The sequence below is a fragment of the Phaseolus vulgaris genome, chromosome 6, assembly GCF_000499845.2.
Source record: "Phaseolus vulgaris cultivar G19833 chromosome 6, P. vulgaris v2.0, whole genome shotgun sequence".
In the NCBI taxonomy this organism is placed as follows: Eukaryota; Viridiplantae; Streptophyta; class Magnoliopsida; order Fabales; family Fabaceae; genus Phaseolus; species Phaseolus vulgaris.
The window spans coordinates 144251-156756 of NC_023754.2; the positions used below are offsets into that span (position 1 = coordinate 144251).

At 38.1% G+C, this 12506-nt stretch overlaps 1 protein-coding gene across 2 annotated transcripts; it reads right to left on the reverse strand.

The window, feature by feature from the left end:
* Window positions 1-8410: 8410 nt before the first annotated feature.
* On the reverse strand, window positions 8411-12092 carry LOC137830902 (serine/threonine-protein kinase WNK8-like). Of its 2 annotated transcripts, XM_068638302.1 has the most exons (7): window positions 11481-12092; window positions 11361-11398; window positions 11040-11267; window positions 10245-10465; window positions 9985-10142; window positions 9424-9829; window positions 8411-9338 (listed from the first exon to the last, which is right to left on the reverse strand). In XM_068638302.1, the coding sequence occupies exons 1-7, from the start codon at window positions 11529-11531 to the stop codon at window positions 8584-8586; spliced, it is 1857 nt and encodes a 618-aa protein (XP_068494403.1). In that variant the 5' UTR covers window positions 11532-12092; the 3' UTR covers window positions 8411-8583. The 2 variants fall into 2 exon arrangements, with proteins under 2 accessions (XP_068494403.1, XP_068494401.1); XM_068638300.1 differs by having other exon boundaries at window positions 11040-11398; window positions 11481-12060.
* Window positions 12093-12506: the final 414 nt, after the last annotated feature.

Here is a 12506-nt window from a genome sequence, read left to right on the forward strand (position 1 = left end):
CACCCTAATACCTGAGCCTCCACCAAACCTTTCGGCTCATATGTGATATGTTCCGCCTTTCTCCGACTCCTTCTACCTTTCTTCATTACTAAACCTCCCACCCAACCAACCCCATTAGTTGGTTGTTACTTATCAGTCGGCAGGGTAACATTTCTTTTTGCCCCCTATACCACCTCGTATAAGAATTTTAAGGGGAAATTCTTTAAGTTTTTCGTTGAGCCCGAGGGTAAGGAGTTCTTTTCTTATGAAACCGACAGGTCCAAATTTCCTTTGTATTGGACCAAGACCCCTACCCGTTTCAAGAAATGGCATCATTCGGCCTCGAACGCTGAGGAGTTGGAGGTCTATACCGTATTTGATAACCTCCCACGAAGGCTCCCTACCCGAAAGCTTTTATCTGTGCATAAATTGTCCCAGCGGTGGACCGATTTTCATGGTATGTTTGCATTGTTCTTCACCTCGATCAGTTGAAATTGTTAACTTAAATCTTTTTCCTTGACGCGGGTATCGTGACTCAAGAGGCTACCCTGACGACTGACTTGTTGACCATATTCCATGTGAAGGCCCTTAGTAAGGGCAAGGGTAGTCTAGAGACGGTTGCAGATGGCAACTCCTCTACTATCGGGGCGTCTGGTCCTGCGACTGCTCCCACTGAGGGGAGTAATAAAAGGAAAAGGAAGACGGTTGATTCCATTACTCGGTCGCCTCATGGAACTCCAAGGCATTCTCCACATTCCTTTTCTATCTGGCTAGGCTCGATGTCTGCAGTCGGTGCTCCTTCCGTTCCTCCAGTGCCACTTGGGAATTCCAAAATTTCAAGGGGTGTTCAGGTCGGTCTGACACTGACCGAAGAGAATATGTTGGTCACCATCCCCCGCCAAGACCTGTTTTCGGTAGCTTTCTAGATGCAGGCTTAGGCTTTGGTGTTGACTAGGCTCGTTGTTGAAGAGGGAAACCAATGGTTGGCTGAAGAAATCCCTCGACTCGAGTATGAGTTGGTCGAGGCTTTGAGCTCTTTGAAGTCATCGTTGGATGTAGTGCCAGCTTTCGAGTCTCGGATGGCCAAGGCGGATGTTGAGCTTAAGCTGAGCAATAAAAGGTGTTCTGAGTTGGAGGAGAAGGGAAGGAGGAATGCAGCCAAATTGGAGGAGGTAACGAAGGCCATGAAGGAGCTGAAGGTCAGATGCTCATTCTTGGAGACCGAGAGGGTCTTGGTTGCGGCTGAACTTGACCAACTTCAAGATAACACCTTGCTATTGTGCAGGGAAAGCTTCAACCAAATCGTCTGAAAGGCGCACCTACTTACATGGGACCACCCGCGGAAGGTAGCTTCGACATCAATAAAGATGTCGTCGAGGGTCGTCTGGTGGCCTTTGATGAATTTGCAGCCTTGCGACATTCGGCACTGAGGGTCGTCGTGTAAGACGTTGAAGACGAAGACAAGTAGGTCTTGGTTTTTAATGTATTTTTTTCCCTCGAGGTCGGGGCGTTGCCTCCTCCTCTATTTTGATTAATGAATAGGTCGTTTTCCTTCATTCTTGCTTTAAAAATGAACAAGTCATAATGATTGAGATGTGACGAGAATATGATACCTTTGTTCAATCAGTATTATAATTGTGATTCTTTTCTTCATTGCTTTAAGTATTTGAGTCTCACGAGGGATTACCGGTTGAGGCAAGCATCCTTGGTCGAGTGAGTCTTTAGGTCTCGGGAAGGATTACCGGTTAAGGTATGCATCCTTGGCCGAGTCGAGTCTTTAGGTCTCGGGAGGGATTACCGGTTAAGGTAAACATCCTTGGCCGAGCCGAGTGCTGCAACTAGGTGTAAAATTTAACTTGCATTTCAAATGAACCAATATAAGGGAAATGCCTCATTAAAATCTTCCCGACCGAAAATGCTCCTCAAGGATAAAACGAACGGGCGAGGAAAGAGTGCATAAGTTTTATTAATTTAGTTGTAATAAAATTTGAGGTGCATGGCATTCCACCTACTCCAACCAAGAGGAACTTGGTTTACCCTTTTCCTGGGTTGAAAGGATTGATGATATCCATTCCCCAGACAGTGAATGACCACAGAGATACAATGTTGTGGAGTGTTTTGGGTTTGAGGTGGGACAATTAGTCGTGCTCTTGACACTTAGTACATTTCTTCACATATTTTGCATAGTCATTATTCTATAAGAGTCTTGGTCGATCATGGTGTACCTAGCGTATTGCTGCCTCAAGGTTTTCTCCTCTTCTAGCTTGTAAAAGTCGAGCTCCAGGTACTTTTTGATAGTATTCATCCATGTGTCATCCTCGATCATGACCAAGCATTCTGCTCCTCCTATGCTGGGGTTTCGTAGGTGAATCTGTATGACAGACTGGTGGTGGCTTTTCTTCTTAGTCCTGGCCAACCGAGATAGTGTGTCCGCCCTTGCGTTATCTTCCTGTCGGATGTGCTCCAATGTTACCTATTTAAACCTAGCAATGAGGTTGGATACCTATGGTAATACCTTTGAAACAAAGGCTCCTTTACTTTGAACTCTCCCTTGATCTGACCGACCACCAATTGGGAGTCGCTTTTGCATATTACCTCGGGAACTCTCCTGTCATATGCTAATTTTAGACTGGCAAGGATGGCCTCATACTCAGTCTGGTTGTTGGTGGCTTTAAACTCGAATTTTAGCGCCTGCTCAAGGATGAGGTCCCTCCGCCCCTCCCAAGGACGACGCCAACTCCACATGCCATTTGGTTGGAAGAACCGTCGGTGTATACGACCTACTCGGTCGAAAAAATGTTTTGACCAGGGCTAATGAAACCTTTTCTATCATTTGGTACCTTGTCTCGGCTACGTGTAGCATTTGATTGATGAAGTAAACTGAACGCTCTTCTTTGTCAACCTTTTGCACCAAAACCGCGCTTACTGCTTCTTTTGAGACCGACAAGTAAATGATGATGGTTTGGTTGAGCCTCGGCTTTTGGATCACCGTCGGTGAAGACAGAAACGTCTCTAACTGTTGGAATATGTCTTCACATTTTTCATCCCAATTGAACTTGGTCGCCTTTCGAAGGAGTTGCACCACGGGTCTAGTCCACTCGGCCAACTAAGGAACGAACCTCGATATGGCTGTAAGACAGCCGATGAGTTGTTGTAGTTGTACCTCCTTTACATTCTGAGGGCTTCTCATCTCGATTATGGCTCGACAGTTGTCCGGGTTAGCCTCAATCTCCAGGTGGGTTAACATTAAACCTAGAAACTTTCCCCCTTCTAAGTTGAACGAACACTTCTCTAGGTTGAGCCTCATGTTTTTTCTCCTTAAAGCTCTGAAGACTTCTTATAATTCTTTGACGTGTTGGTCGCACGAGTCCAACTTTACGACTATGTTGTCCACGTAGACCTCAACATTCCACCCGATCATCCCCTTGAATAGCTTGTCCATCAAACTTTGGTAGGTAGCCCCAACATTCTTCAGGTTGAAAGGCATGACTTCATAGAAGTAGTTGGCTCCATCCATCATGAAGGCAGTTTTATCCTTGTCCCTCAAGTGCATGCTAGTTTAATTATAGCCAGAATATGCATCTAAGAAAGGTCCACCAACGTCTTCATGATGGAAAAATTATCGATGTCAACCGTCATGACCATGTAGCCGTCTTGTGAGGGGTTGATGCCTTTGAAATCCTCATAGGTGAAGGTGATAGGGGGCAGTCTCGATTGAAAGGAGATGGCGTTCACTTGCTACAATGCTCTAGATGTTTCTTCCTTGCCGAGTTGGAGTTGCCTCCTCCTGCATAGCCCCTAGTTATCGTATTTATGACCTCTCGACCACCTCTTTCTCCACCTCCATCTCTCCTTGGAAGTTCCTCCCTTCTCGTTCGACACTCGGGTCAGTGGTCATTTTCGTTGGACCGACGAGGGTTGTAATCCCTTCGTTCGGCCATTTCGTCTCTTATCGAGGGAGAGTGTTTTGAATTCCTGTTTCCCCATTGCACTTATTGGCGGAGATACCCGACTTGGATAAGTTCTTCGATCTTATCTTTCATTGCCTGACACTCCTCGGTTATGTGCCTGATATTCCTATGGTACCTGCACTTGCATGTAGGATCGGCATTGTCGGGACTCATGGTCTTTCTGGGCATAGGGATGAGATTGCCACTTAAGGTCTTGTCTATGATTTTTCCCCTATCATCATTCAAAGGGGTATACCTCATAAACCGGGAACCCTAATTTTCTCTGTACTTATCTGCCCGATCGACGTTAGATCGGCCTGGGCGTTCCTTCTCATTTTCCTTCCCCTTCTCCCCGCTTGCCTCAGTCTTTGCTTGACTTTTGTACTCTCTCAGCTCCTCAAGTTGCATGTACTTAGATGCTTTCTGCCTGAGCTCATCTAGGTTCGCTATCGACTTCTTGCATAAACGGTTGACAAACGGCCCTGGTCGAAGGGTCATGACCATATGATGCATGGTCACGTCTGGACTTAGGTTCCGGATGTTCAAGGTCACCTTGTTGAACCTCTCCATGAGCAGCCTAAGAGATTCTCCTTTCTCTTGTCCGATGTTGATCAGGGTGATGGATGTGAGGTTGTGTTCCGAACTTGGACACCAGGGTCTCGAAGCAGTCAATGGAGTACGGGGGAGTCTCGTAAACCAACTCAATTTTCCTCCCTTCTGCGAGGTTGGGAACACTCGACACAGGAACTGTCCCAGGTATACAAACTCATGTGAGTAGTGTATACGTCCATGTGCTCGTCAGGATCGGTCGTTCCATTGTAACGATATATGTTTAGCCTCTTACACATGAGCGGTAGCTGCGCCCCATCACATAACCAGTGAATGGGTGTCTTCGGGATATATCCAAAGTGTCGGACTTGGAAAACGACTTGTTCAGGTATGACTCGTCCTCGGCTTCTTGATATGAGTTGGCAGTTTTAGTGTTAGTTGGGGTCGTTTGGGACTTTCCCGCAAGGTTGTTCGGTCCACCAGATGGACCCTCCTCGGTCAGCTTCTTCTTCATTTCTTCATTTTCCTTTAGGAGAGCTAGAATCTCCTCTTCATTCTTCTTCCTCATCTCATTCATCTCCCTCTGCAGAGACATCAACAGCACCATCTGCTCAGCTCCCGACATTATCTCATTCACCATGCTTCTAGTTGATACCATCTGATTTCTTCCTCCTTCAAATTCTCTCGGTCCCATGATGGGCGCCAATTGTTCTTAAACGGGGTTGTAACCAAGAGAATGATTGTCCTCCTTCTCGGTCGGTCGGTCTGTCTCTCTTCCCTTCTTCTCTAAATGGTCTTCATGCTCTCATTTCACTCTTTTGCTTCTCGTCCTCGTGAGTTGCAAGCTCGGATGGTACCTGCAAAAGGCACTCCGACACCCAAGTGATGGCGTACCTTATTCTTGAAATTTGTGTCTTTTTATATGATTATCATGGGCCCTTTTTTTTGGGGTTGGATTAAGGTTTTGGACCATGGTTAAGAGTGTATTACCTAATGTTTGATCACTAATTAGTCTTGTTAATCTTCTGTTTAGGCATAATGAATTCGGTTGTGTCGGTCGGCCTTGACCGGGTGTTGACCTCTAACTGTCATTCGGACCCGACAGTTACACTTTCTAATATAAACATTAACTTTCAAATATAAAAATTGATTTTTTTAATTTAGGTTAAACCGGATCCACAAAGACTCATTTGACCCTTTAAATGTGTGAATCAAAATCAAATAAAATACACTTCTATACCTATATATAAAGGAGATTCTCTTCTTAACTATTTTTTGTGCACACATTTTTTTTCCCTTTTATCCATATATCAACATTTCATTTTATTATTTTATTTTGGTTATTTCATCATTTTATAATTACTTAAACTGAAAACTAAAAAAAAAATGAGTTGATATTAAATTTGAAAAAAAACTATTTGATAGAGGTGCACTACATTTATTTAAAAGAAAAATGAGTCAAATTGAACTTTGATTGGAATGTGGTTTGATGACTCTCTCGGACAAAGGTACTGAGCAAAAGAAAACTGTGAGAAAAAGAGAGACCGAAACAAAAAAGGAACAAAAGACGATAAACCCACAAAAACTTAGTTTTTTTTTTCTTTCTAGCTAATCTGGATATATTTCTTATTAAATCAATGTCATTTTTGTTTATTGTGTTCTAATGAATCAATGCGAGTTGTTTCTAAATTCTGATTCTTTAATCGTTAGTGTTCCTCATCTTTTTTTCTTTTTCTTTGCTTATCATTTTCGTACAGCAAGTGGAGGCGGAAGAGGAGGAAGAAAGAGAAGCAAAATATCTCAAACTTCAGCATTGCTTGAATACAAAAACTCACTAGTATTCAAATTTTTGCACAGGCACAAAGCTCCAATCTACCCCACAATTGTCAAACGCGCATCCATGTATGTTGCCACTGTGTCATTGTTTACGTGGACGTCGATGACGGAAGAGAATGATTGCATTCCATCCCAATACGACATTGTTGCGAAAGAGAGGAAAGAGATTAGAAAATAGATGTTTTCTTAAAATTTGTTACAGGAGTTTCTCAAATTTTATTCTTTTTATTTTCACTATTATATTATTTTTTTTAGTTTTATACTATTGGTTACAAATCAAAATTAGTGATTTGCAAGTAATGACGTAATTGTCTTAATATAATTATGAAATAAATTTGAATTTGTTTAATACATTTTTTTATTGATGACTTAAATATTAAAATTATATGTTGGATAAGAGAAAATGTTTCTATGTTATTTTTTCTTAGTAATAAGAAAAATCTTCAATAAACATTTTTTTACCAATAAATTCATTTTATCTCAACAAACTTTGTTTTTAAATTTTTATATGAAAATACGAAACATATTTTGAAAAGTATTAATTTTCTACTTCATAATAATTCTAAAATAAATTATATTAATGTTTGAAAGATAAATTATTTGTTTTAATAACTTTGTTTCACCAAATGAATTCATACTAGTATATATATTATTTGTACAAGCAATTTATTACGGATTTTTAATAACTATATATTATTAATATTTATAGAACAATATTTATAAATATTAAAAGTCTGGAAAGGCTATTTTAAATATTATAAATAATTCATATTGTACTAGAAAAGTTGTCTTTAACTTTATATATATTTATAATTAATTATTTTTATTCAATGAAAGAGATACTATGCTGATATTTTGACACAGATATTACAAAATATACTTCATTGTTGTTTTATAATAGTATTTTGATCCAAATTTTAAAAAACCTTCTAACATTTTTTAATATAATTGTATTATTTTATCGTTACATTTTTATAAATTTAAAATAATTTTCTAAACAAAATTATAAATTATATAAATAAAAATATATTTATTAAAATAAACAATAAATTTATGTTTAATATTCTAATTTATTATAAACTTATGTGTAACCGATTGACAATTAAATATGTTGATACATATTATATATGATATTGATACTATTGTCAATAGTTAATACATAATATAAGTATATATATAGTAATGATATTATAGAAATAATTTAATATTTTTATTATTATCGTGTATTTATATTTATTAAAATGAACTATAAATTTATAATATAATATTTTAATTAATTAAAAATGTATATATATTTTGTATTTTTAAAATATCATGTATACCGATCTTTATTTGGTTTCCCATTAAGAAATAATTTATTACTGTAAAATTTTAACATTGCAAATTAATGTTTTCTCACTAATATATATATATATATATATATATATATATAAATATATGTTATGATTTCGTATGATATTTGTTATGTTGATTATATCGTCTATATTTTCGTTAGTTTAATAATAATGTTTATTATTTCAATAACTGAATGTAAAATATTAATTTAAGGAAAAATGTACATACGTTAATTAATATTTTAAATTAAAAAATAAAATAAATATAATTAAAATAATAATTTATTAGAGTGTATTTATTTGAATGTAGAGGTGTGTTAAAAGTATCACCACCCTTAATTTATATAGAAATATAGCAAATACTCTTTCAGCCCAAATCTGAGAGAGAAAACCACTGTGACCAAGAATACAAGATTTCTATATAAAGCAAATGTATATACAATCTACAAAATGAAGAAAGTCAGTTAAAAATTTTATTAATCGTGGATTAAGTAAACAAGTCATTAAGTTTAATAAAATAGTACTATTTATAGATCTTTGATATTTTTTATTTGAGCCATGGTTTTTTAAAAGTTAATTTAGATTTAGATAGGTACTTTTGGGAATAAAGAATTATAATAATCAACTGTGAATCTGACGTGTTTAGAAAACTTATTTTACTTATTGCATTATCAATAACTGAGAAGGTCAACAAATGAGCACGTAACGTGCATGTACATAATTGATCAAAAATTGATATTATGTATGTATTCACAACGTAAATAATAAAAAAACTAGCTCTATTGCGTCACCAATCAAATAGTATATCTAGAAAAATATGTAAGCCATATATCCCATACCCAACAAAAAAAAAAAAAAAAAGGTACAAGCAATTGTTAAAGAATGCCAAAAAATATTAAAAAAACAAAACAATCAAACAAAATCACCCTAATGCATCAAGTAGCCGGTATTTTCTTCCTTGTTATCCATCTCCTTTTTGCATTCTCTATAGCTTCCTCCCTCATCTTCACTAGCTCATGAAAGCATTGTTGATACTGTGTTTCTATTGCTTCAAGCTCCAACTGCAGCTCGTCTGAAGGGTCTTTGTCAACTAGATTAAGAGAACTTGTGCTTGACATATCGAAGTTTTTGGATGGGCTGCAACATGAATTGATCAGAGAGCCTGCTGAGTTCTCTGATTGATTCTTTTGTCCATCCTCTTGCCCACTAAACCTGTCATCTGAATTGGAATTGAATACATCGAACCCCTCCCAGAATTCATCAAAAATAAAAATGTCCGGTTCCACATCTTTAGAATCTGAGGCAATCGTAATCCCACACTCTGCTGATATATCGGACATAACAGATTCTTGTTTCTCCTGGTAACCTCCATCCACAGGCCCTGGACGAACCAGATCCTCATACATCGTCTTCATGTCGTAATCACTTGATTGTAGTGGCCAATGACAGCTCAACTGTTCATCATTCTGAGCTTCTGAAGAAGTCCTGTACAAATTATCTGTCCCAGACGAGAGGTTCTCACACAAGGGCTTCCAGTTGGGCGAAAGCTTAACAATCATGTCTTGTATTAACTCTGCAATGACAGATACATCCTCATTTGTGAGTTCCAGATGTTCCACCATCTCCTCAGCAATGGAAATTGCTGTATCAGAATCGATGTAGAATGGAAAATGGATATTCCTTGCTCCACCTACACACATATATACTAAGTATTAATAACAAGCATATACCACACATTAAAAGGGGAAAAGAAGATATGTCCAAACATCACTCACCACGTGCATCCGCAATTCGCAGTGTAAGTGAAATTGTGCTCTCAGCGTTTTTCTCCCCTCTTAGCCTAAATTCGTTATTCTCAGTCATCCTCACAAGATCAAAAGTTGAAACCTGAGAAGTTTCATCAGTTCTTCCCACAGACGAGCCAGGTGAGCTACGCCTGGAGTTAGAATCTATCTCCATGGGATGAGGCTTGCACATTGGTGGGTTCACCAATTTGGTTTGAGGACTATTTGGCAGCTGCAGTATATCATGATTGATCTCCTTTGCGTTTTCAGTTGCAAGGAATGGGTCCTTCAGTAGTTCACATGCCGACAGTCTCAGTGATGCTGGAACTAGACATTTCTCTATGAATTGCTTCACTTCAGGATCATTAACTTTAGCAAGAGCAGCAGGCTTTATACCCTGAAAATTAAAAAAAAAAAAACAAACAAATGCATGAGTAATAACTAAAAAACAAGATAAACCGCAGCATATATAAATAAATAAATAATTAAAAAACGAGAGAAAAATAAAAAAAGACATGAAATATTTAACGAACTCCAGTGAAGCAGACTCACAGAGGTAACTTTCTTATATATCTGAGCTGGATTTTTACATTCACTGTACGGGTACTCGCAGGTGATCATTTCCAAGATGCACATACCAAAGGAATATATGTCAACAAGTTCATTGTAGTCCTCCTCATAAAGCTCTGGGGCCATGAACTCCGGTGTACCTGCACCAAGCAAGATTAAAAATGTTTGTCATCTGTTTAATTTACAAGGTCTCGTTGAGAAATAACCCCAGAAGTAGATCACTAGTCAATCTATTATATTACCGATGACACTACGGGCAGTAGGCTGTTGCATAACGATAGCCAATCCAAGATCTCCAATCTTAACCAGTCCACTATTCCCATTGACAAAAATATTGTCACATTTCAGGTCCCTGTGAATGATAGGAGGAGTCTGACTGTGCAGAAAACACAACCCACGGAGAATCTGCCGTGCCCAGTTCTTGATGGCTTTCATATCCACATTCTTATGCTTCTTCCGGTACCTGTACAGGCGAGAGCCACATGAATAGAATAATCACAAAAGTAGGAAAGCACAAAGGCATAACCCCTATTTTTTTAGAATATCAAATGCATGCATTTTCTAACAAAAAAAAAACATGTTTCAACGTAAACAAGTGATTCAGATGAGCATGGGCTCCCATGCCAATCACATTTAACAGCGGAAAATAATGTCATCAAAATCAACTCTACGAAACTGAAAATAAAACATCACTTATCTCATAGGGAGAATTCAACTAACTCAGCTCATGAGAAAAAGTAAGCAAAAAGCTTGGTCCCTTTGAGAGTCAGAAAATCAATAACAGAAAACAACAACAACAACATTTGAATGTCCTTTGGCACACATCTCAATTACATCTACCGGATCAAATCATCAGAACAAGACAATCGTCTCAATGTAAATACGTGATTCAGATTACCTTAGGCACTTGTCTAGATCAAACAATTACATTCAACAGACGAGGGAGAGAATATCAAGAAAATCAATTCAACCAAACCATAAAAACGAAAGAGACAGAACAAGAAAAGAACTAGTGTACGAAAATAAGAAAACTGAACTGCCTCAAACTCCCGGAGGTGAACAACTCGGTGATCATGTTGACAGTGGCGGTGGTATCATCGATCCAATAATTGTACAACTTGATTACATTGTCGTGCTTCAAGGTCTTGAGCAAGTGAACCTCCGAATACAGCTTCTCCAACTGCTGCGGCGTCTGCACAACGTCCTCCGCGCTGATCCTGTTCCACGCAACCTCGATTCCGTCCACTTCGTCAAACGCCTTGTATCTGCCCTCGTTCAAAATCAAAAAACAACATTGAAAGAATTCAACAACAAAGCAATAAAATCCCCACAGGAATGAGTCGGAGAGGGATACATACACAGTCTTGAAGGCTCCTTTCCCCAGCACCTCATCATACTGAAAAATAAGGAAACGAACATCGTTTAAAGAAGGCAACAAATAAACAAACAATAAGAAGAAGAAGAAGAAGGTAACGCACCCGCGCGTATCTGGAGGTGGGGTCTTTTTCTAGAACGTGGGAAGAGGCCATGGCGCGAAGATAGATGGATAATAATAGAGAGAGAGAAGGAGAGAAAAGGGTAGAGAGAGAGAAAGATAAGGGGTGAAATATCAAAGAGGGTGAGGTTCAGAAAAGGCCTCGCAAGCGACGGCATAGGAATCGAACGGCGATCGGAATCGGTATTCGATGCAAGACATGCCGTGAAAGGATCGGAGAAGAAGAGCGAGAGGGTTGTGAAGGCAGCTGGTGCCGCTGCTGCGCTTAGTCATTGATCCACCCTCCCCCATGATGCCTCTACCTGCATCTCTTCACTCAAAATCCAACAAACCCTAATTCTAATCCTAAACCTAATCCTAATTTTGTAAACCTAATTCCAATTGAAACTATTTTATTCCATTCTGTCGCAGAAGAAGAAGAAGTTGGAAGGGAGATGCACGCTAATACCCGATGCTTCTTCCTTTGCTTTGCTCTGCTTTTCTTATCCTTCGAGGAACACAACACAACACACCATCATCTCATGCACTTTTTTAAACTCTCTCTATGTCTATGCCTTTATATCATTTTTATGCATCTAACGTTCAACTAAATAGCACAATCCATTTTTTTAACCCACATTACCCTTATCTTCTTTTTATCTTCTTTTTATTTTTTTAACTTTTTATAATTTCACCTTCATCCACTTCAAACTTTAACTTTCTTGGATAAGATAAACATTTAGTTCATCATAATTTATATATATATAATGATTTTGGGTTGTTAGGTTTAATGACTTTAGGTTGTTAGGTTTAATGACTTTAGGTTGTTTGGTTTAATGACTTTAATAAAAAAATGTTTGAGTTTTAGGTTTAAATTTATATTAAAGAGATTTTTTTAAATTATTAAAATAAATCTTTTTTTTTTCTGTTTTTCGTTTAAAATAGTTTTATTGGTAGAAGAAAATGTTGTTTGAAGAGAGAGATTTAAAAAAAGTGAATATATACTTCTTTCTCTCTCTCTTTTAATAGT